Genomic DNA, 25,035 nt, shown 5'->3' on the forward strand with positions numbered 1-25,035 from the left:
CTGAGAAACACGCCTACTAATTTCGTACATTGCATGTCCATAAATTATTGTGCTACGAAAACGTTTGATTAGACACGGTGGCGAACCCGTTAAATGTTTATTACGAACGAATTTAGTTTATCAATGGCCTTTAAAACAGTTTATCGTGTAGTACATATTGTAACTTTCGAATGTCAGATACCTTGTGTACTCTAAGAATATTTTCAATTAAAAATGTTTGAGTAGATTATTTTAATATTACACGGTTATATAACTACATGTAAATTTAAATCCCTCAATGCGATTGCTATTAATTCAACATGGCAAAACATTTCATACCTATTTTAAACATCGAAAAACAGTACGAATAAAATATGTGTAAATTTAAAATTAAAAATTAAATTAAATTATAAATAGTTATGTTGATTGAAAAAGGAATTGAAAACTAAACTATTAGAATAATTTTTCTGCCAATCTAAATGTAAATATATGATAGTGTAATATACAATATAAATATTTGCCTTGCGTCTCCCAGTTTGGAAACAACTGACCTCTGTGATTTTAGTATTTGATAAATGATTACAAGTCTTTAATAAAACGGATAAGAGACAACTACAATATTTGATCTTCACGAATATCTAACTGCTCGTATATGAATAAATAACGGTCTTTAATTAATTTTTTTTTTTTTTGTTTTTACCTGTACTTCGTGCACGAGTTCTTGGTCGTCGAGCAACACGATCTTGCAGTGGTGTGTCCGAGCGCTGGTACAAAAACAACCCATCGTAATATTTCTTTGCAATATGTCTTCCCAAAGAAATCTATGAAAAAAATAATAAAAACATACCTTCAATAATGTTTATAAATAACAATAAAATGATATATCTAATATGTTTATAAATTATTTATTATTCGCGTGCGTATATTTTAATAGAAAAAAATATGATGTTTTATTATACAAACGTTTATCGTTCCAATTAAAAAAATCATCAGTAACATTATTCACCGATTACAAAAACCCTTTTATTCGTTCATCTTAGTGACCTTTAAACGATTAATTTCTTTATTCGCAAAACCTATGAAATAATATCAATGAGTCTTTTAAAGATATTAACTACACCCATTATACGGAACATTTTTTCGTTCTTAGCATTTTAATTTGAAATAATGTTTGCCGGTATCGTTCCGCAGCGTTTTACATAATATATTATGTGCTTGCTCTGTATTGTTTTGTTTGTTTTGCGACCGATTCCATTCATTCTCCGACTATTTTAATGGAACCATTTTTTTCAAAGCGACTTCGATTAAACTGGATTTTTATGTAACCCACCGCAATTTCCCATACGGTCGGTCAACCGGAATGGAATTCGGGATATTGTCCTCGGGGAATCGCTGAGAGAACATGTGAGTGGAGCGGGAGCATTACAACTTAACCCGCGGGACGTTGTCCAAAACATTCGGTCGTAAATGCGATTTACGCGAAATACCCCAAACTTTTACGCGCGATGGATAAGCTAGTAAAAATAATACAAATGTATAAGACAGTGGTGAGAAGAGTGTAGCAGCCCGAAAGACATATTCTGAGAGAAAAAAAATCACCGTTCTTCGAAAATGGCCAAAAAAGAATTAACAGGATAAGGCTATCCGTTGGGAAACAGGGATTTCTTGGAGTTTTACTTCTCTCAAAAAAATGTGATAAATCTTTTCCTCAAATCGTAGAAATGAAATGGTAAATATTATATAAACACGAATGAAATATAGGTTCACGATGATTTCCAATGAAGAAATTTTCAAACTTAAATATTTAATCGTAAAACCATCGTGGTAAGAATTATATTGTAGTCAGATAGATGATCGATTTTGACGAACATCGCCATTTTCTCTCGTATAGCTTATCTTGGGAAAGTATCAGCATATTACGTGGCGAAGATAAATAATTTGTTTAGTTATTGAGTCATTGCGATTTGTATTCTTAACACATAGCCCGATTGTTCATTTATGCAAGATGACAGAAAAGTACAAAAAGCATGAAATAGTAGCGTATTATAAAAAAAATTAAATAAGATAATAATATGTAAATGTATGTACAAGTTGAATTAAAAAAAACGGTATTTATTGCTATTTACCATGTGCATCCATAAAACGTTAGCTGATTGTACAATTTAAATTTTACAAATACTTCATGTTACCCAATTCATAGTCTATACCAGCGTTTCCCAAACTGTGGTCCGCAGACCCTTAAGGGTTCGCACGTATACCGGAGGGGGTCCGCGATCTTAAATTTAAAATATACAAAGTATTATTATTTATTATTGTTTTATAATTTTTATTTGTACTAAGTGGTCCGCGGTCATTTTTATTATCTCTAAGGGGTCCGGCAGAAAAAAATTTTGGGAAGCGATGGTCTATATCTACAATTATCATACAACAGTTTTATTTAAAAAGCCTGTTATAAAATGTGCAAATATGATTTGTAAAAAATAAATAAACTTATTGCATTGTTTGTTATTAACCTAACCGTTTTTCGTTTTATGTAAAAAATAATCCTACAAATCCTGTTTTTCATTTTAAATAAATGTGTACAAATGAATTATGTACAAAAATACTAAAGATGTTCTGAAATTAAACTGTCCAACCTTTAAAATTTTAATTAACAAACACAAACGTATTATAAGATTTACTTATTATTATGATACATTGTTCTTTAATTAACTCAATTTTAAACATAAATAAATTATTTTAATCTAATTTTAATCATTACAAAAATCGAAGGGTAAACATTGAAGATATAAAAATGTTGTTGCATGTTCGTTTGTTTAAATAAAGATAAATACCAAATTGCTACGCCAATAGTTACTTAAACATTGCAAAAAAAAGTTTCATGATTAATTTTCACGAAGTTAAATGTTGTGAAAAATACCTATACATACTTGGTCGTATAATCTGTATCATAATGTGAGAATTCAATGAACTTATAATGTAAAGTAATAATTAAAATGTGTAATTGATTTTCTCTTTAAACTATACATGCATATATGGGGTGACTCAAGAAATTTTATTCAGGGGGGAGATGGTTCAACATTTTTCCTACTACGCATTTCAAATGTATATTGTATATGTATATGTATTATTTTACAAGATAATAATTTTGGTAATAATTGATTTTATAGTACTAGATACATCGACAATAGATTATATAAATAATCCTTGCAAATGTTTATAATATTAAACTTAAATTATATAAAAATATTAAACAATACGTTTTTTATAAATTTGTAAACCCCCCCCCCCCCCCCCATTGACATGCCCCTGAATGCATATATACATATTTAAAAAATAACGTTATATCGTGTACATAAATTCCTGGAAAATAAAAACACTTATTTCGTTTATATAGAAACCAAACTTCAACTTTATTGCAGTTTTCAATGTCTACGTCGATTTCCAATAGAGCGTGGTAATAGGGTTCTTTTATCTGTATATCACTATCGAATCCAGTATATTATACAGAAAGATGTATTTCAACAAATACCAAACTTTATGGTTTTGTGTAAATTAAACGCAACAATGATCACGGCAATACCAGGCGAACGATTACTTTTTTGGCAAACCCTCCATTCAATGCAAATACAAATATTTAATCAAGGGTAGAATCATATATTTCTCCTGAATTAATTGGGCTAAGGTTATTGTAATACGTCGTACGGTATGATACGTTTTATGGATTGAAAATGTTAATCACGTACAATTTTAACATTTGCCTCTTAATAGTATTTCTAAATGACAAATAACCTTTACATTCACAAACATTCCAAATTCATTATTCCTCAACAGTTTTTCCATCGTTAGGAGTATGTACATACAGAATATTGAAAACCCTATATTAAGTATATAAAAACACACAATACGTCAAATTAAACACGATCATCAATATAAATGTCAGTTTTATCAATATCTTAATTATTTTTTTTATACGATTCTTTATCGTTTTTTTTTTTTTTGTGTAAGAGATCTATTGAACCTAGAGAAATTTCAGGGGTGTTTATTTTCCGATATAAAATTATTACAACATCAAACGATGTTTTTTATCACTACGATTTAGTACCTTCATCTTCTCATACTGTGCACATCGCATTAAATCTTAATGTAATATTCTTCATATATTATTATTTATTTTTATTATTATTATTATTAAAATCTTTTTTCAAGAAACGTCTACGATGATGCAACGATTATTATTGGCGATAAAAACTAAAACTAAAACATTATTAATTTAAAATTTATGGAGTTCAAACATTAAAATCTATCAACTTAACTAAAATGTATGAAAAACAAGAAATAATAGTAGATACTAATATGTTTGATAGTAATATAATAGGATAATATATCAGACGTACTAATCAAAATTGTTTACGGCGTTAAAAGTTTAGAACCTAGTAAATAAAATACAAATATTGTTCTAAAGTGATAAATTCTTGTGCGCGTGATTGCAGTATTACATAGACTATAGTGTTGTGTTACTCGCCTGTTCATATAATATTATGTATTGAGTTCTGCAACGGATTTGTTCGAAAACTACAGCGTTCGCTTGTTTCTCGTGGAACTATTATAAGTAGTATAAGAATACAATGTACGATGTTGTGGTTATAATGAACGCGTTACCAGGATTTCCGAGCGCTATCGAAACGCATCTATATAACGCGTTTTGGATAGTGCAGTAAACGATATCCGAATGCGACACGTGAATTTTTGCATTTGTTTACATTCAAAATATTTTTTACTCGTCATCCGATTTCCCCCAATCTATGACGGACGTGCTGACGTTATGATATTTTAATATTATTATTATGCACGGTGACGAGACTTGGCAAATCAACTCGACGGGACGCGTACACGTAGTACTATAACACAGAGCATAGCTATTTAGGAATGCATATACGCATACACGGATGGGTGTACGCGAAAGAAAAATCGACGGCTGTTAAAATTCCATAATAATAGTTATGGCGACAACGACGAAAACGGCGACATTTGACGAAGGCGATGATGATGTTGATGATACTAAATAATAATAGCAATAATAGTAATACATTATGCTAAACCGAGGCGTTGGAACGGTACGTTATTGTTGTTCGTATTACAAACATTACAAATCACGTAAGTACGAACACTGCTACACGCCACTGGATAAATATTTTTTATCACACGCTCTAGTTACACTGACATATTATCATTATTACAATATTACGCCGCAGCATACGAACGGAGTCGTTCCTTGCCTTCGCGCGTTCGGAACCAATTTGTCGGCTAAACGGTTTGTTAATACCACCGTCACGACGACGACGACGTGAGTAAACCGACGGGGCAAGGGTTGTTCTGTGACGACGTTCCTCGGTATTCTTCCGTAATATCTCACGGACTCGTCACGTCGTAATTTTTTACTTATTTCACGTTATAGCGTTCAGAAAAAAATAAAAATTATACCGCACATCATCGTTTATAGATACGTAACACAGCCGTATCGAACCTTTCAAGAGGAAAAAAATTAAAAACTTATCGATTATTCTTTATTATTATTATTTTATATTTTTTGAAAATGTTTCATCCCTTATTGTTATTGTTTTTTTTTTTTTTTACATTTCCTTTGATGGCACTGTATAATAGGCATTAGTCAGCTTTATCTCGTGACGGTATGGTAAAATACCACGGTAAATCATATTGGTATTCAAATTTAAATTATACAAACTCGAATTGCATTAAAACGTAATGTTAAGGATGATATTAAAACTGGAACAAGATATTATGGATCGATGGTCAAACGATTAAACTGCGATTATTCAAAAATAATCAAATGACTGGAAGCTAAATAAATAATAATTAATGTTAAGCTATCAATAAGCTCGAATACATCAGAAGAGTAGTAATTAGTAATATAATCTGCTGTAATAAATCGCATACCATATTTTAAAATTCAAAATAATTTTTACTCATCGAATTATACTTTTATGCAAAGTATAAACTATATGCATGCAATTTGATTTAGTATGACTAATAAATTATTGCAAAAAATATTACGAAAGATTACAATTTTGAAATAACTGTACATAATAGTCATCAATTACCTATAGGTAACAATAAATTAACTAATGAAATCTATGCAATAATAGGTCAGTAAATAATCTTAAGCTGAACAGTGTACAGCTCCTTAGTTATTTTCTACGGATGATCAATGTTTCATAATAAATCAAATCTCGAATCAGTTTCTTATCAACAATATTTTATTGCCAGTATTTTAACTATTATTTATTATTGGTTTGATTGTGTAAATTGTATTTCATGTGAGAGTAAAGTGAACACTTTGGTTATTTGCAACTTTATTGTAAAAAAATTATTTTTAAGAAGATGTTTGCTTTGTAACATAATTGAATAACATAACTGAATACGTCAAAACATAGTTGGCGATCGAACAATGTGAATATTCAAAGAAGTTTTTAGAATTATAAACATTGTATTAACTATATGAGCAGTATATTATACACTAAAGACTAAACTGAATGATCAGAATGACGTATTCATTTAATGCTCATAATTGAAAGGAACGATTTTTAATGAGTTAATCAAAAGAGGATAAGTTCATTAAATATATCAAAATATTTAATGTACATTTTTTGAACTATATTCGCACAAATAAATTATACTGAACAATATGAAAATAAAATACATTTTATTAATGGAGAATTTTTCATCCAATGAGATACGAAAACCTAAATCATTATCTTTATCCATTTTGATAAATTTTATTTTGTTATTGTTTATTTTTAATAATAATAATTTCTGAACAAAATGCATATTGTTTGCCACCACGGAACATTAATTTTCTCTTGTCATAATTTTGAAAATACTGTTAAACGTCTCGAAATCACATAATTGAACACAGTCTTCTTACTACGAATACAATCATGGGTAATAATCCCTAAATTTTATAATTAATTGATTTATTATATACCTGATGATGAATTTTTAATTCGAAACCGGTTATACTTTACAAATACAATAATGCTCCAGGCTAAGCATTTATTTATTTAATTATTTCTTATTATTTTTAATATATATATATATATATATATGTAAATATAAACTATTTGTTCATTTATTTATTTATGAATTTACGAGTATTAACCATTTACTAATTTTTAATTTAGTTAAATTTTATTTATTTTATTATATATTTTATAATTTATATAATAATTTTAATTATTAATTATTAATTGTTAAATATCTAAGTCACTTGACAGTTTAAAAATTAACAAATAACCCCTCCTACCTCCCACCAATGATATACCATCTAACATTCGAAAAGTATACTTAATACTACTACTAATGCTGCGGTAAATTATACAAATTAAAATTCCATCAATTTATAATGAGTGAACTGTCAGTCTATTTAAATCTATAAAGAAAATATATTTTAAAATATATACTTATATCAAATACAAATACATTATCACGTCAATAATATTAAAAGCAAAATTTAAACTATACTATATTAATTTCTTAACAAGTTACTAACCTAGTTTTCGTTCTAAATAATGATTAACTAAATTAATTCCAAATCATAAAAAAAAAGTTCAAGCTTATTTTAAAAAACTGTTTTCTATGAGAATTTAGTATATTTAATTATGCGATGGCATATTTTACTTCTACCATGGTTAAATAATAATATTTACACGAGGTATATCAAATTAAAAAGTGTTATTTTATTATGTAACTGATTATATGAAGAAAACAATTTTAACTGAAGTATATAATATAAAATAAGAAAAATGTTTTCTTAAGTTATATTGGTGTAATCGAACATAGGATTTATCTTTCATCTATTTTTTACATTATAAAATAACATGATATACACAAAACATTCATTGTTTTTCATCCCAACTTATTAAAAATTGTTGCATGCGTATATGCTTGAGATATCAAAAAGTTGATATTTATGTATTTAAGTATTTTAAAATAAATTTAAAAATAAAAATAAATAAGAGCAAAATACTGTTTTATTTTATTATTCTTTTAATAAGCAGACGTATTAAATGATATGTTAGTGTATAGTAATGATTGTGCACATTTTCAAAATACATATGTTTAAATATAATGCTTTGAGGCTAATGTAAAATCATTCGTTTCAAAAAAATATAAAACCTACAATATTAACATTGAAAACTAAATTGCACTTTTACATACGATTTTTACAAACGTACTAATTAATTAAAATACAATTAATTATTTACCAGAAAAATTGTTTTATTTTTCTTCGAATCATGATGTAAATAAAAAAATTACGAACCATTACAGTGTCTAGCTATTTAAGTGGAATACTTTGTAATATTACCAGTACATTATTCTACAACGATGATTTAATAACACAATTATAAAACTATACAATACAATTTTATAAAATACATTTTGAAAAATTATTTACTTTTTGTAAGCTACATATTTTAATACTGTTGGTTAATGGTACGGTAATGGCCCCACTTCAACCCAATTTATAGTACACGTCTTCTTTGTTAAATATTGGCTTGAAAAATGCAATAAAGCTAAACGATTGCAAAACAAATAGCATTGTAGTTCTACATATAATTTATATACATATAGGTAGGTACTTGAAAATTTACCGAAATTAATTCCATTCGACGAACTATTCAAAACATACTGTTCAAGGAGCTGTACAACGAACAGGCCGAGGATTAAATAACAACCATACAAAATTGAATAATACGTTTTTATCCAAGCTTAAGTACGTCATTATCTACATTATTAATAAATCACAATACAGCTTATATAGAAGCCCATGATTAAAAAGTATAGAGTTGATTAATACATTGACATAACGATATTCCTTGTTAATATTAAATTAGTTCATTATTGAATTGACTTATTTTAATCTTAGAACAAACCCCTAATCATTTTTAAGTTGCAAGATATTCAAAATGTCGATGCATATAGCATTTATAAAGAAACGCGACGTAACTGTATTGTCAAATAATCTGACAAACGGTCGATAAAATGCGCCAAAAAATAAGATTACGATAGAATTATTGTGGTTCGAAAGCGTATTTCAATTAGAAAATCATGCGAAATAATTTTTGTGGTAAACATTTTCATTAATAAGTTTACCTCGGAACCTCGATGTAGTCGTAATAACTTATAATTCGAAATACGGTTCGCGTACGCGGATATGCGTTAAGAAAATTTTCCGACGCGGCCTGATAAAAAAAAATAAATAGATAAACGAATAAATTACGGTGCGTACAGAATCTGAAATTCGTCAATTCGGACGGTTATCGAGAGAAAGAAAGCCGCGTTCAACGTAGACCTACGACCATCCGACAATAATCGTGAACGGTACTATCAATGTGCATGGTCAGTTAAGCCATCATCTGATAACGCGGCCAAGTTCTGATACGGTCATCGCGTAACCGTGTTTTTGTCGGCCGCCAACGACCGCTTCCGTTGATCATACGGCAGGTACCGTACGCGCACCGCGACAACGAGGGCAACACAGATCTATCGAAGGCAGGGGAGAAGCGGACGCGCGGAAGGAGTGTTTAATTTACCGACGAATAATTTTTTTCTTTCTTTTTTTCTCTCGTTCTCGAATATCGCGTACAACAAAGTTTGAACTCGTCCGTTTTCGATTTCCGTACGACGCGCGAACAAAACCACTGCCGGACTCCTTTAACTGTACCCGTTTGTACGGCGCATTTCGATATTTTTAAACAAACTAGTCTATATCGACGGTGCAGATCACCGGTGCGTGCGGAGTGTTTATAAAAAGTTATTTTTCTTTTTCCACGACTTTTCTCACTCACTCGCTCTCTCTCTCTCTCTCTCTCTCTCTCTCTCACACACACACACACACACACTCGTTTCATAGCGCGGACAACACGTACGTATACGCACGACACACGACCACCGTGCGTAAGAGGTCGACAACCCGTTTGATAAATGTACGCGTCGTGTACACATATAAATCGACCGCGGGAGAGGTCAAGACTACATGTGTGTACGGTGACGCCGCCGAACGCGTTGATTTCGTTTGAAAACGATCATCGGCGTGCCGACGGTAACAACACGCGATTGTCGAATCGTTGTAAATACAACGGTCGCATTAGGTTCTAGGTTCGATCGTTCGTTTCGTTTTTTCCGTGGCCCCGTGCGGTTGCGACCGACCGGTCGGTCAGGTAATAATGTCCTGCGCGTCCGATCACCATGGTCAACACAAAGGCACGTGAAACCGAACGGCAAACAAAGCGCACGCGCGTTACCGTTATTGCTGTGTAACGCACACGATTCGACTGCACAAAGCACAAGCAGTGGCGACGCGAGATATTTTACTCCATGAGTCCTGTTAGGATTTTTCCCACTCACCCGACCACCTAAAAAGAATATTAAGGGTAGCTTGCAAAAAAATCTCCCCCCCCACTATTCGTTCTACACGCTACGTACCCACTCGATACACACCCACCTACCCGCCCACTGACTTGAGTCCAGGGACTCAAAAGTCTGCCGTCACGCCGCCACTGAGCACAAGTGATATTGAACGCGGTGCGCAACGCACGCATACGCTGCGGGATACGCGTCGGTGCGATCGAAATGCATCGTCGCACAAACGCAAATGCATCGACAGCGAACGCTCGGGTCGCACGGGCAGAGAATGACCGGCGGACGGACGGACGCGCGCAAACACGGTACGTCCACGCGCGCAATCGAAAACACACTCGCGATTCCGCGTACCACTACCGTATCCGCCCGACGAGCCCAATCGTCATTGTTGGTCCGCGAAACGTAATCTGCTAAATGGGAACGATTGTTTTTCGATCGACCGACGTATTGTTGTTTCAGTCAGCTCACCGTGAAATGCATCCCATAGTACGTACGTTGTACACATATATATTTTGTACCGCGGTTGTAATGTTAATCAAATATATCGAATGCATTTCCGTGTGTGATCAGACTTTCGTTCGACGTGTTACGGTAAAAAATTTCACCGGACGGATCGAGCTCATGGGGTGCAATCAAAACACTATATACGTAATGTAAAAAGTCTCGTCGGTGAAAAACCGCCTTAAAACGAAATAATGTACCCGCGCCCGTGGTTGTGAAGAAACAACAACGCTAAAAGTCCACATAAACAATTTTCAACATACACTTTACAGGAACGGTTGCGGTGTTTTCTTTATGGAAAAAATATTGCTATTGTTTTCTAACCAAAATATTTATTCTTGGGGTCGGAGCACGTTGATTAAAAGAGAAAAAAATACAATCTTCACTCACTGCTCCGATACAGCGAAATACGGAATCAATTTTCTTAAATACATCGTTAGAAAAATGGGAGCAGTCAATTAAAAGCTCTCTAGGAAAGTAAATCACTTCCCTGGAAACTCAAAAAAAAATTTCAAACGAAAACGTTAAATTTTTTATTTGACTTCTGTCGAGTACATTTATTTATCTCAACAGTTATTTAAATCGGTTAATAAATCCAAAGCTATTTTTGTAATGAATTATTATTATAATCACAACAAAACCGACCGTGGCATTGTTAATGAAATACTTCCTCCTCTGATTTAATTAACTAGATATGTTCTTTTTGTGAATTGTTATGTATATTTCTTTTTGTGTTCCATGTAATAAATAGATTCTAATTGAACTCGAGCACAATAAAAGAAAATAATGAAAATATTATTATAATAATAATAATTAATAATAATTATGAATACATTTTAAAATTATTAAAACTAATTGAGGCTATACTTAAACGACAAAAAGCTTGAGTAACAACGGGATTGTGAAACAACACTCTCGTTCATTCCTTTTACACTATTATACTAGAAAAGATTTTTTTAAGGAATATCTCAGAATGTTTCATGTTGGGTCAAACGACCACTGTAATTAATCATCAAAGCGTATACCCTCTAATGATTGGCTAAATATATCTCTCATTTTTTACTTTCCAATAATCAAAATCAAATGAAAAATCACAGACTATGTTGAAAACCGTGGCTAAACCTTAAAATCAAAATATCCAATATTATCTCTATCTGCTGTACTTTTTACATACTTACTATACCTGATTTTTATTTTATATTACTTAATAAATGCAAAATAACAGTATGAAGTACATTTTCATATTTTTCCAATACGTGTTTACTATCTGCTAGACTTGATACATGAATTTATTAAAAGTCAATGGCTAACCTATTTTTTAAAATTTTAACCAATTTGTAAATACTTATCATTAGAACGGCAATGCAATGCAATCAGATTGTCTGCCGATTTTTTAATTAACGGTACACGATTGGTAAAATATAGACTCTAATCAGATAACGCCAAACGCTCATTTTATTAGTATCGATAAGCAATCTACAATATAAATTATAAGTACCCGAGAATAATGAATTTACTCTATCCAATATTTAACCTTGAGTTCTAGTTGACTCTCTTTCGCTCCAGCTCTATAAGAATACCTAAAAGGTTAGTATTTATCCAAAAATAAACTACGGTATGATCAAAACACTATTATTATGCCAAGTTTATTCTTTTATAATATTAATATAAAAAGATAATAAAATCAATCAAAAGGACGTACACCCCCCTAAGTCTCGTACGACTTATACGATAATGTATTTGATTTATTTCTGTTTTTTAAATCATTTGTTTTTTTGAGCAATGCTAAAAACATTTAATCAAATAAAGTCGAAGTATTTATGAACTAACGCATTTCTAATCAGACTGTTTTTAATATTTAAAATTCGTATTTCTTATGTTATTAAATGTACATAAAAAGCTTTACGGGTTTAATAATAGCAATGTGCACATTAGATCATAGAAGTAAATGACCTTATAGCTTTTTCCATCCGCAGTTTATTGTTCGTTGTACTTTTTATATTTTCCAACTTGAATCGTGTACGCTCTCATCTTGGGTATATTAAAACGTTAAAAAAACACTTGTGGAAACAATCGTGAGAATATTTTAAAATTCAAACGAGATTAATCCAGATCACCTTTAGCATCGGCCGGACGTGGTGTAATTAAAAATATTATTTAGACTAGGTACAATGTTATACGTTTCAATTATTCTTGGCGCCGTCCGTAAACTTGTTTCGATAAAATTATACTTTGTGTGTGTGTGTGTGTGTGTGTGTGTGTGTGTGTGTGCTATGCTTTTTGGTATGATGGCATAATCGTAATAAAAAGCAAAACAATAATAATGCACGCTCGACGCGCATAAATCTACACATAGAGATGATTGTACGATGTGTATTCCTTCTTCGTGGTACGAATCTAAAAGTTGCACGTGTTTTCGTCGGACAACCGGCAACAGTTGGAGAACAAATTTCAACCGTTCGTTAAATGATTGTCGCTTTGCTACATATTTTTTTTTCCGATCCAAACGGGTCGGTGTCCTGTATAATGTCTCTAACGCAAAGACTTCGGCCGACGACGTCGGCTACCGTATCGTGCTCGTCAACATTTTTTGCAACAAGACTTTCGCTTTTCGTTTATTTTTTTTTTTTTTTCATTTTACGCATTTGAATCGACACAGTCGGACGGAAAGACTCTCGCTCGAAACCACGCACTAGCGCTGGCGACGGTTTACGTTGAAACGGACGTTCGTCTCCGCGCACAGCATTCTGTACATGCGCGTCTGCGTTTAACTGCCGTCTCGGTAAATGAACAAGACACGTTTGTGTGTTTACCGCGTAATTACGTACCGTGTACCGTGTTGGCGGTACAGGCCGTTTATCTCGCGACGATATCAAATCGAAAACCGAAAAGTGCAGTCGTCACCGCTGTCGCGCGGTTGTTAACGTTTCGACGGTGACGCGCTGGGAACGAGGAGCCGGGAAGGGTTGGTAGAAGACGAACAAAAAAAAAAAAAAAAAAACCGCGAAAACCCAAACCGCCACTCATTGGACGTGTATTGTTATGATCGACCACGGTGGCGGCGGATTAATATCCCGCCAACGTGTTTGCATTGTGAGCTGGTCACGTATCTCAGAAACGACACGATTTCCAAACCATCGTATCACGCGCCGCGCGCTCGCAGAACTCTTGACCTCCGACGGGTATTGTTCGCGCTCACGCGCACACGTACCGGATCCTCGGACTTCTTCGATGATTATTGTTATTATTAGTGTTACGTCGTCGGAGCTTAACGGTCGACGGAGGAAAATTTACAAATTATCAAAATGTTACCTTGTTATAACGGTAATAGAATTTGTGATTGTATTGGAAAAAAAATAAAAATAAAAAGGAATTGAGGTGGAACCATTAACGTCCGAACGGGTTTCCTATTCCGGTGTCGGTGATAGTATAATGATGATAATAATCGTCGTTCCATCGGTTATAGACAGCAGGTGCCGTAATTCTTCTGGCAGACACCTGTTCTGTACACACTGTAGGTCAACGCGACCGGACGACCACTCGAGCGTATCCCACCATCAAGAGTGAAAAACCCATACGGAAAAAACAATGGATTTATACGTCGAGTTTTTACTTTTAATACAAATTTAAAAATAAAAAATAAAAATGTACACAACGCCATCATTAAAGGGCGCGACCGTGACGACTCTGAAGGAGTTCGATGTCTATATACCTGAGCGATTTCAACAGAAGAAAAGAATAAAGGAAAGTGAAAATTGAAGATGGTTCGATACACGTTTAAAGAAACGCACAAGTGCTTCCGTTCCAGAGCTACTTTTGATTGATGCGTAATTAGATACGTAATTTTATTCAAAAACACGTTATCGTACTTTTGATGTAATTGTTGTGTTAGTTTTTGCCGATAGTGGTCGAATCAAAATATTTTCACAAAAATAAATTTTTGAATTTCCACATTTAGTAGTTTTAAGACAGTCATAAAACTATGATTTTTAACAGCTTCTAGTAACTTTTAACGGTAGTTTTTGAACATTTTGCACGATCCTTTCACGATTTCTATTCCTTTAAAAATTGCATCAAATTATTACGTAAAATTTTCAATGAAAGATATCACAACACATTTATGTTGGCAAGTAAGTGAGTGCTATGAAGTACGTGTACCATAAAATATGTTAACTTTATTCGTACCTCAGTAAAATGTTTTTACTGCGACACTTTTGCACTCGAAGAACTCTGATAATACACTATTGTGTTAGTGTTTACTCGTATAGTTCACGATTCCAACTAATATTACAAGGATTTACTTCCTACACAGCACCACCACTACTACAGAATTAGAATATATATGTATATATATAGTCTATGTTTTTCACCGTCCTCTTCCACAAAGAAGTGAACCGCGCAAACCGGTCGAATGCGACCTTATACACATTAAAACATTATATAGTTGCACTTATTCTGCAATCGTGACAATACCGGCAGCTGTGTAATTGGGCTCCTTTCTCGATCTACTCTAGAATTATTCCAACGACAACTTCACTGTTATCACCTAGGCGTGCACAAATACCGCGTTAGACAATCGGATGATGAAAATAATAATTTTTTACATCGGATACAAAACTACAGTAGAAAATAATGTTTTATGAAAAACTCAAAATCAAGAAAATATTAGATAAGATATCTTAATTTAAAATCAACACAGCATAATAGTGCAGCAAAGATCGCCCACTACATTTTGATGTTTAATATGATAATATATTTTTTCTCAGAATTATAATAGTAAATAATAATAATTGCGTTATAAAATCAGGGCAGTGTTTCAATCGCAACGAGACAATAGAAACCGTTTTTAATTAAAAACTCTGAAGTAAAAAAATAATATATTTCATGTTATATTATTGATAATAGGTACCGTTAACATATTTTCTAGATGTATAACATGTTTCGATTGATGGAGTAAAAATATTATATTTTCGCTGAATAGTTCAAACAAATCTTGTATTAACTGATGTATAGGGTACAGCACATAGATTCTTGGATAAATATTATAATATCTAGGTAACCGATTTCCAAATTCTTTCACTAATTATCAATACAGTAACATTTCAGTTATACTATATAATGACAGTATAGAATGGAATAAGATAAAAAATACAGACACACACACACACACATATATATATATATGGTATTCATGGATATATTTCCGTTACACGGCATATAAGCGTTTCGGTAGATTTACGATTTTCTATTGTCAGATTTTATGACTTACTATAACAATCCAGAGTCTAGAGGAAAACACGATTTTCACAACTGTTATGACTCTTGTGAGTTATGAGAACGCTATAAATGGACTCCAGAGTATTCTATTAATCGTTGATATTTTATTTCGCCTATTTTAGTGCAGGATCGAGGTCAGTATATATCCATGAAGACTTGTGGGAAGTGTTTAGATGCTATATAATTTCTAGATTAGAGACGTTAAAAAAAATGAACGTTACCATAACGTTTAGAAAATGTATATTGTTTAAAATTTATTGGAAAACCAACGTTTTGAGTGGAACTATACGTGATTATTAACAGCTGAAAGTGTCTCGTTCCACCCGGCAAATACACAAAAATCTGTTCTTTCATTATTTCTCAACAATGATTTTCTCTCCAAAACAATCTCGTTGGAATCTTACAAACTTAATTTCGGACTTTATTGTGCATCCTTATATTCGTAAAATATCGAAACACTCTAGGACATTCGAAAAGATAATATGGGTTGTTAAATATGAGATATATATATTGTTTTCATCAATGATTTAATACAAAGACAGTTACGATTTGTGAATATAATATACGTTACGAAAAATATACTGGTAAACAAATACTCTATAGTTATAGCAATGAGTATCCAACAATTCCATTTTACATTTAATTAAATTGTTCGGAAGTAGCTTGCATTTAGATATCATAATATTGATTTCATACTTGAAAGAGTCTTGTTTATAAAACATAAAACTCTAGATTAACAAACGTCATGATGTATAAAACTTCATTTTCAAATAAATACTGCGGGCGAATTGAATGATATAGTAAATGGACGGTGAAATGAATAAAGAATTGATTTTTTCCGTCACAAAATTACAAAACAAAAAAAAACAAAATTTATCGGTAAACATTTTATATACTATAGACAAACATAGATTGAAATCCATGACGCGGAACTGTATGATAGCATAGGGGATTCTATTGAAAAGCAAAGGATTTGACAAAACTAATTTTACAGTTTAACAATAATATTATGATTATAATCGCATAGATGGAATGTATGACAATTGCGAACCATTATTGTTATTATTACTATTATAGCGATTCTATTCATTCGGGCCCTTCTACATTACCCTATTAAACATCCCTCGTTTTGAACCCACACGTCTGAACACGTAATACGTCTAATCATTTGTATTTTCTAAATCGTGCTTTATTACTTATAAAATATTCTAGCTCTATAGCAAACAAAACACTTAGAAATTGTTCGGACCAATAGTTTGATTTTAAAAATTAAATAACTATAAGTACATTTATTTTTAAGGAAATGTTTTAATAGGTAGCTTTATACAATAAAGCTATTAAACTAACACATTAAACATAATAAACTAAACCCATGTAAGTAATCATAAATAAGAATAAAATATCTTTTTTAAGATAATTAGTAAATAGATAAGTTGAATATTATTATGTGCATTTGCACGACGATGTAGACATTATACTTGGATTTTAATCGATTTACTAGTAATCGTTTTATAATCAAATCTAATGTTACTAATTTATTTATCGCTTTAAATTATATATTGTTTTCATGAAACTTTTGTTTTCGTATAATTTGTAAATCATTAGATTATTCCTCATAAAACGCACTTCATGCTATTGCTTTATCTGTGATGTTTTTTGTTTCCCATTAAACTAGAACAGAGCAAAAAACAGGTGTAGGTGATCGAATATATATCTATATATGTTATAAATGAACAAAGGGAACGCATCACAAAATTGTCCTTTTTGAGTCATCTGGCCAACCGGAATGTTGTCGATGCCCCAGACATTTATTTATTTTTTTGTTAGTCGTTTTTTCCTATACACCATACTTTAGTTAACATTAACCGTTTAACCGTGTTTATTGTCAAAGAGTTCCATATTGTCAATACCCTTTGTGCATGTGAACTATAAATGTTTTCAACGATTTTTTACCCATTTCTTCTTTTAGAACGTACATAGACAGCCTGCTGTTTACCCTTAAATAAAGCAGTCATAAAAATAAAAATTTTACGTTGTCATTATAAGTGACATTTGTTATAATGACTCATTTATAATGTTTTTTAATATCAATAAATCATAAATTCACATTTCAAAGATAATCAATATTCTTAATATTCTAACACGAATATTTTATATATAATAACAATACAAAAAATATTTATTATATTATAAAATATATATATAAATAAATATTAATAAATAATGTTTGTATAGTATAAAATATAATTGTACGCTCGATGTCTCCGTGGATACGTTCAACTGAGAGCTATCGGAACGTAGATAACGGATCAAAAAATGAAACTGGCAACGAAAATTAACAGAAGAATAAAATAATATAATTTTCTGAATAGTGGACTGTATAATAAATAATCTTGAAAAAACTAAAACATATATCGGGACGGAGGAGCTATTATATCTAGACGAGAATCAAAATTACAAATTTAAAAACTTAATACTAAAAATATTACAAATTAAAATTACCAAGTAATTGCTTCGCGTTAGTAAATGTCTTCGCTGGTGATGAAGCCAAGGTATCGATGGCGGTTAGGGGCGCACACACAAACGAACAGCGCGAACGGCGACGGGTTGAAATGTCAGTGGCGAGCGAGAGCGCACACATGATGGACGAAATGGCGGTGGCGAACGAGAACGCACACACGACGACAATAAGTGTCGGTGACGAGCGAGGGTGCACATACGACGGGCGAAAATATACTTTTTTCGACGACGAACAAAAAAATAAAAATAAAACACGACGACGAAGAAGCGTAATATAATAATTTTTATAACGGGCCGATGCGTAATAACAAAAAAAAAAAAAGAAAAAGAAACATAGATAGTTTTGGTAAATCTCGATGGTTAACAAAGACGCGACACCGCGAACACGGTAATAGTTACGCGCGTGGAACCGAAAGCGCGACCGATAAAAGTGAACTAATGACGACGGCGCAAGTTCATTAGTTCACACTACCTGCTACACGAATTAGAAAAAACCCGCATCCGACAATATTATATACTTGTTAAAATGTAATTGTGTCGTAATTTATAATTCAAATATTTTATATAAAAAAATTGTCAATAATTTAAAAAAATATACTATTCATAATAACAGTTTTAAAAATACAATATTTTACATTTTATAATTTTATATAAGTATTATAATTTTTATATAATGCATTTTCACATAAATCATAAACCCAATAATTCATAGAGAATTAAAGTTATTATTCAATATTTCTGTATACAATTTCATTATTTCAATTCACACGGACAATGTTTCTAATGTATGTATTAATATTCTACGCTGTGATTTATTTTTTAGATTTTATTAATACGTTATATAATTTTATACTTAATAAAGCAGTAAAAAAAATTGTTGTAAACAAGTTTTATACTAATCGACATAATTAAATCAGAAGATTATGTTAATATTTGTATATTAAAAAATAACTCTTAGTTAGGTATTAAAATTCAATTTTAAATTCAATTTTACTATGTTAATACATTTTAATCATTTTTATTTAATTGAACTGCCCCATGCAGTGTAAAAAGTTTATATTTTTATTCGTCAATCATAAGTTGTTTGACGTCCACGTTTTCACTATTTTTACTGTGAACCCGGAATATTTGACAAAACACTTTGATTTTTAGAATACACTTAGGGTAAGTAATAAATTCCTTCAATAATAGAATAGAAAATTAAAAATAATAACATTTAAAACTAATTGTAACTAAAAAATGTAAAAATACTAATATTACAGAAGTCACCCGTGTATGCTTATTGTATAGAGGAATTTATGTATAAAGTCTTGCTTCTGCAGTGTGAATGCGAGTTTTTGTTTTAAAGTATGAACTGAATCCGGTATTTACACAAGAGTTTCGTAATTATTGATAACTGAAAATACAATTAATGTGCACATAATATTTTTTGCGTTTAGAAACGTATTTTGTATACATCACGCAATCTTTAGTTGTTCTGTTTCTATTCTTTATCGAATAGTACGGCTAGATATGAGTATCATCTCTTAGAAATACATGTGCGAACATGGATCGTATATCAAATATCAGAGGCTAAAATATATCATTTTTCGTACTTAAAGACACTTAAAGATTTTATCATACTCCCCTTTCAAACGTTAACAGTTATGAGTAACACAGTTAAAATAGTTGGTACTTTAGATTTTTCCGATGATACATCTTGGAATTCTAAAAATATGTAAGATAATTTAATAAAAAAAAAAAAAAAAATGTAAAATTAAAAACAAATACCATAATATAGAGAATAGAACTACAACACATTTTTTAATTTCGTACTACACACTTAACATTTCGTATTACACAAAGTGTGTCGCACAAGCACACAATTTTCGTCCCTGTCAAGTATTAATTTATATTAAATAATTAACAATAAACGAATACAAATCACGGTATTCACTAGTTATCCTTTATACGCTTTTATCCTACCGTTTCACCCTAGGCTTTGTGGTTCACGAAAATCGTTGGAACCGATTTTTTCGCTGCCATCAAAGCTCGTCGACAATAAAAACGTAGCAACGTGAAGACGTGGTGCACCAGTCTCGTGTTCGACGACGGAATCATGGTGACACGAGCTACTGCGATAAAATAATATCTTAAATGCGGCACGTCCGCGTGTACTTGTCACGTCCAAGCGGCGGCTAATTCGTCGTCACGGCGGCGCCGGAGACACGCCGTGTGGACCATTAAATTCCTGCGCGCATTATTTGAATTCGACAACGGCGCGTGATATAATGACGATCGTTTTCAAAGTTCAATTAGAAAACAAAAAAAAAAAAAAAAAAAGGAAAAAAAAGCAGAATCAAAAAATTTACCGTAAAAAATGTATTAATAATAACCAATAATTTAATGTACTATGCTAATAGGTTCGCTGTCGAAGGGTCGTACGAAAGTTGTTCGGAAAACTTTTTTCCGTCTAGTCTATATCGCGAATCGTGAACACTTATCAGTGATGATCGACACGCAAAAGATTTCGGGAAAGAAAATCTAGTCGCGAATTAAACACGGTCGCACGGCGAACGACGGATTTATAGAACATGATGCCGACGGTCTAGTAATAATGTCAATATCCCATTATGCGCCTAGTTAACCCGCGGTGGCGGATTAAAAGTATAGAATTCCGGTCAGGAACGGCGCCTGAAGAGCTACGGGTTTCTAGAGGTGTCAAATACGTTTTGGTTGTGGTTATCGAATTACAAAAAGTAGACACTAATACAAAATGATTCGCGTGTACCGTTTCGCCGCGTTATGATTTATAGTTCTCAGCAGTTGAACATATGATTTCAGCTTTGCTCATTCATCGCGCGTGATTTACGATGTACATTTCATACGGATAATACATTATTACTTAGTCGATTCGAGTACAGACTTGAAAATCCCAAACCTTACCACTCGGGATCAACCACGCGCACATGAACACGTGTACAGTGAAACAATGACGTATCGAAAGGTTTCAGCTCGGATTTTTGGTAGGTACACGAAATTAGAACTGAACTCCTAACTCGACTATTCGTATTATGTTTGTAAATAACAATGAGGCGAATAGGGGAAACTTGGGGGGGAGGTTAATGCCTTTCGTTTCAACGAAGCGACGTTAAAATAAATGTTGTTCGAGCTAAATATCAATTGGTACGGCCACCCGGAGCACAACGAACGTGTAACAGACACACTTCTCAACACGAAAATCTGCAAAAACTTTATTTTGTTAATAAATATTTTTGTTAATCACAGACCATGTGCGTGGTAATCATTTACTAAAGGAATCTAATAATTCTTTACGTAATTTGTTTTAGTGGTGGTTCACGTGCTCCTGTGCACCAAAGCATGAACCGCCACTGGTGACAATATCACATTGATATTGCACTTGTACATATTCATAACCTGCACGGTATAATATGTACCTTAATTGGTATGCAAACCGTATACCTTGTTCAATGGAACAATCTCGGTTCCTACACCATGGACGTTTTAAGATTTGACAAATATATGACTAACATTAGTGGCTCTGAATAAATAATTGAAAATTTCGCAAAAGAGAAATAGTAACACAATCACATAATGTACACGTCTATTATTAATACTTGACGAAACTGTTTTTTTTTTCTTTATTATCGTTACACATAGTCAGTGGCGTAGCCAGGATTTTTAAATGAGAGGGTTAACCACTTTTTTGGATAAGTAAGGTAAGAGAGGATATGAGAATTCACCCTTAACCCCCCCCCCACCATCTACCACCAAGTTTCTAAACTTAATCAAGCATTTTAGTATAGTTTTAAAAATATTTATTAATGTTATTAATATATAATTTATAATAATAATAATAATTTTGGTTTTAGTGTTCAGTCACTTGCTCTACTCTGACAGCTGCATCCTCTTAGGCGAATTTCTGGCAAATTCAGTTATTATTTCACTTTCATCGAATTGCTCTTTTTTTATTTATATAAGCCATAGCTAACCCATTCAGTCTGTTTTCCGATATAGTGCTTCTAAAAAAAATTTTTAAGCGATTAAGTGCTGAAAACGTTCTTTCCGGAGTGAAAGAGGTAACTGGTAACGTGGCGAATAATTGTAAAAGTATTTTAATGTTAGGTCGAAGATTGGTGCGATGAGAGAGTGAATCAAGAGCAGAATTCGGTTTTGGAATAGTATTTTGACTCTATTGTTGCCTCCATATGAACAGGTCAGCTCTGATTGTAGATGAAGTATCATCATGGAGATCTTGGACATATATTTTAGCAGCTTTCACAATATTTTTATCGTCATACATATTTAAATTGGCCGGAATAAGTCCTTCAAGTGGCATAACATCAATAAGCCTTTGATTAAAACGAACATTGATTCTATTAAATAGTCAAAATACATTATACATATAAACACGATCCATGGGGGAGGCTATAACCCCCTTAGCCCCCCCTTGGCTACGCCAATGCGCATAGTACATATAGATGATTTGTAAACAGTTGTACCTTCGTCCTTGCGTTCCGGCGATCGGTACATTTTTCAAGCTGCGTGCACGAAAACATACCGGTATTTCTTAAATATCTTCAAATCCCCTACCAAGGGTCACCAGACCGTGTACAACACAACGCGCGCACAAGTTGTACGGCGAACGCGACAGATCGCGTCGAGCAATACGGTCGGTCTACCGCTGGACAACAAACCTCGATGAGGGACGGGCGGGGTGTAAGCACGCTGGTGGAAACGATCGCGGTGTCGTGTGATCGTAATAACGTACGGTAAAACGATAAAACAATCACTACGTACACCGCCGTCTGCAGCCTTACGCTCGCGCGCTCGGACGGACAACGCGCACACGTACATTCGTAATGTAATATGTAATAAGCGTATACACCGCGATCGCGGAGGAATTCGGAAGTGCCGGCGGCGGTCGGGCGAGGTTCGCGCTACGTATATGATTCGTGGTGCGGTCGTTGTTTTAACGGTGGCCCGTCGTCGTCATCGGACATGCCGGCCGCGTACCACGACGGTCGTGTCGTCACGTTGCCGCGCGTCCGCCTGCCTGAGAATTGGCCGCGGACGCTGCGCACAATATGATAATAATAACAACAACAATAATACCTAATACATGCACAATACGCACACGTGACATCACATGCTGCGGAGAGCGTCCCGCAATCCTCCCACATCTCCGCCGCCCCACCAGAACCTTCACGGGGCCGCTACTGTCACCACAGCCACCGCAAGCACCACCGCCACCATCGTTACCGCAAACACCATATCACCACCAGCAACACCAGTTCCACCACCACTGAGGCGCAGCACCCCTTTTACGTCGGTTTCGACGATTTTTTTTCTCGTACGCATTCGTTCGACGTTAATATCCCCGTGTCGGCGATATTATCCCGTACGAAAAAAAAAATCTTTGTATCCACAGTAGTACCGAGAGTTAGAGAGAAATTTTTTCAATAAGAACCGATTCTGTTGGTTTTCAACATTTTCAAAACATCCATTCCGTAAATATCTGATTTTTTACGATTCGTTTTCGGTACACGGAAAAGAATCCTAAGAATATTTACCATACGAGCTTTAAACTTTTGTTTTAATCGAAAACAATTTAATGCCTGATCATACTAATTTCAATTAAGCACTACTAGCTGCTAAAAATGAATAATTATTCTTTTAAACAATGCGATAGTAAAACCATTGATTATAGAATAATAAATTCTACGACCGTTATTCAAAAATTAAATCAAATCGAAATCGCAGCTATACAAACAGATATAGTGTAAACAATGGTCATCAAAAAATAATATTAAGATCGAGTTTGATTTTGAAAAATCCGATTTGTTTCAGTTTTATTTTTTTGAAGAAATATTATTTTTCTATTTCAATTAAATCGATAAATTATATTGTGGGCAACGACGAAAATAAGCACACATTTCGAGTTTAAGTGTCCTGAAAATTACATAACACAATGGTCGCATAATGTCGTCCTTGCGAGTTTTTTTCTACATACACCCGCTAACGTTTAACCACGTTTCATGTACATATGTGTACATATATGCGTATTCATATATGTGTACAGAGTGATTAAAAAATAAAAATTACGGCGCAACAATCAATTATTTTATTTCTGAAAGATTTCTGTAATTTGCGAAAATATTTTTATTATCAATAACAATACACGAAACACCTACCTATTTGAAAATAATTTAAAAATATTACTGCGACCTCTTTTGCTTTCAAATTGTTATTTTTCTTAATGTTTTAACACACGTACCAGTTTAATATCAGGCTCAGTTGTTCGATAATCACCTA

The 25,035-nt window shown here is 32.8% G+C and overlaps 1 protein-coding gene across 1 annotated transcript in view; it reads right to left on the bottom strand.

The window, feature by feature from the left end:
- Positions 1 to 25,035, bottom strand: part of LOC112689491 (band 4.1-like protein 4) — a gene marked incomplete in the record, with an annotated part of 94,465 nt that overhangs the window by 64,201 nt on the left and 5,229 nt on the right. Inside the window, 1 exon segment of the mRNA XM_025563229.1 lies at positions 680 to 800. Within this exon segment, the coding sequence (XP_025419014.1) occupies positions 680 to 763 (84 nt within the window).

This window comes from Sipha flava, unplaced genomic scaffold (genome assembly GCF_003268045.1).
Source record: "Sipha flava isolate LNK unplaced genomic scaffold, YSA_version1 44_pilon_pilon, whole genome shotgun sequence".
Taxonomy (NCBI): domain Eukaryota; kingdom Metazoa; phylum Arthropoda; class Insecta; order Hemiptera; family Aphididae; genus Sipha; species Sipha flava.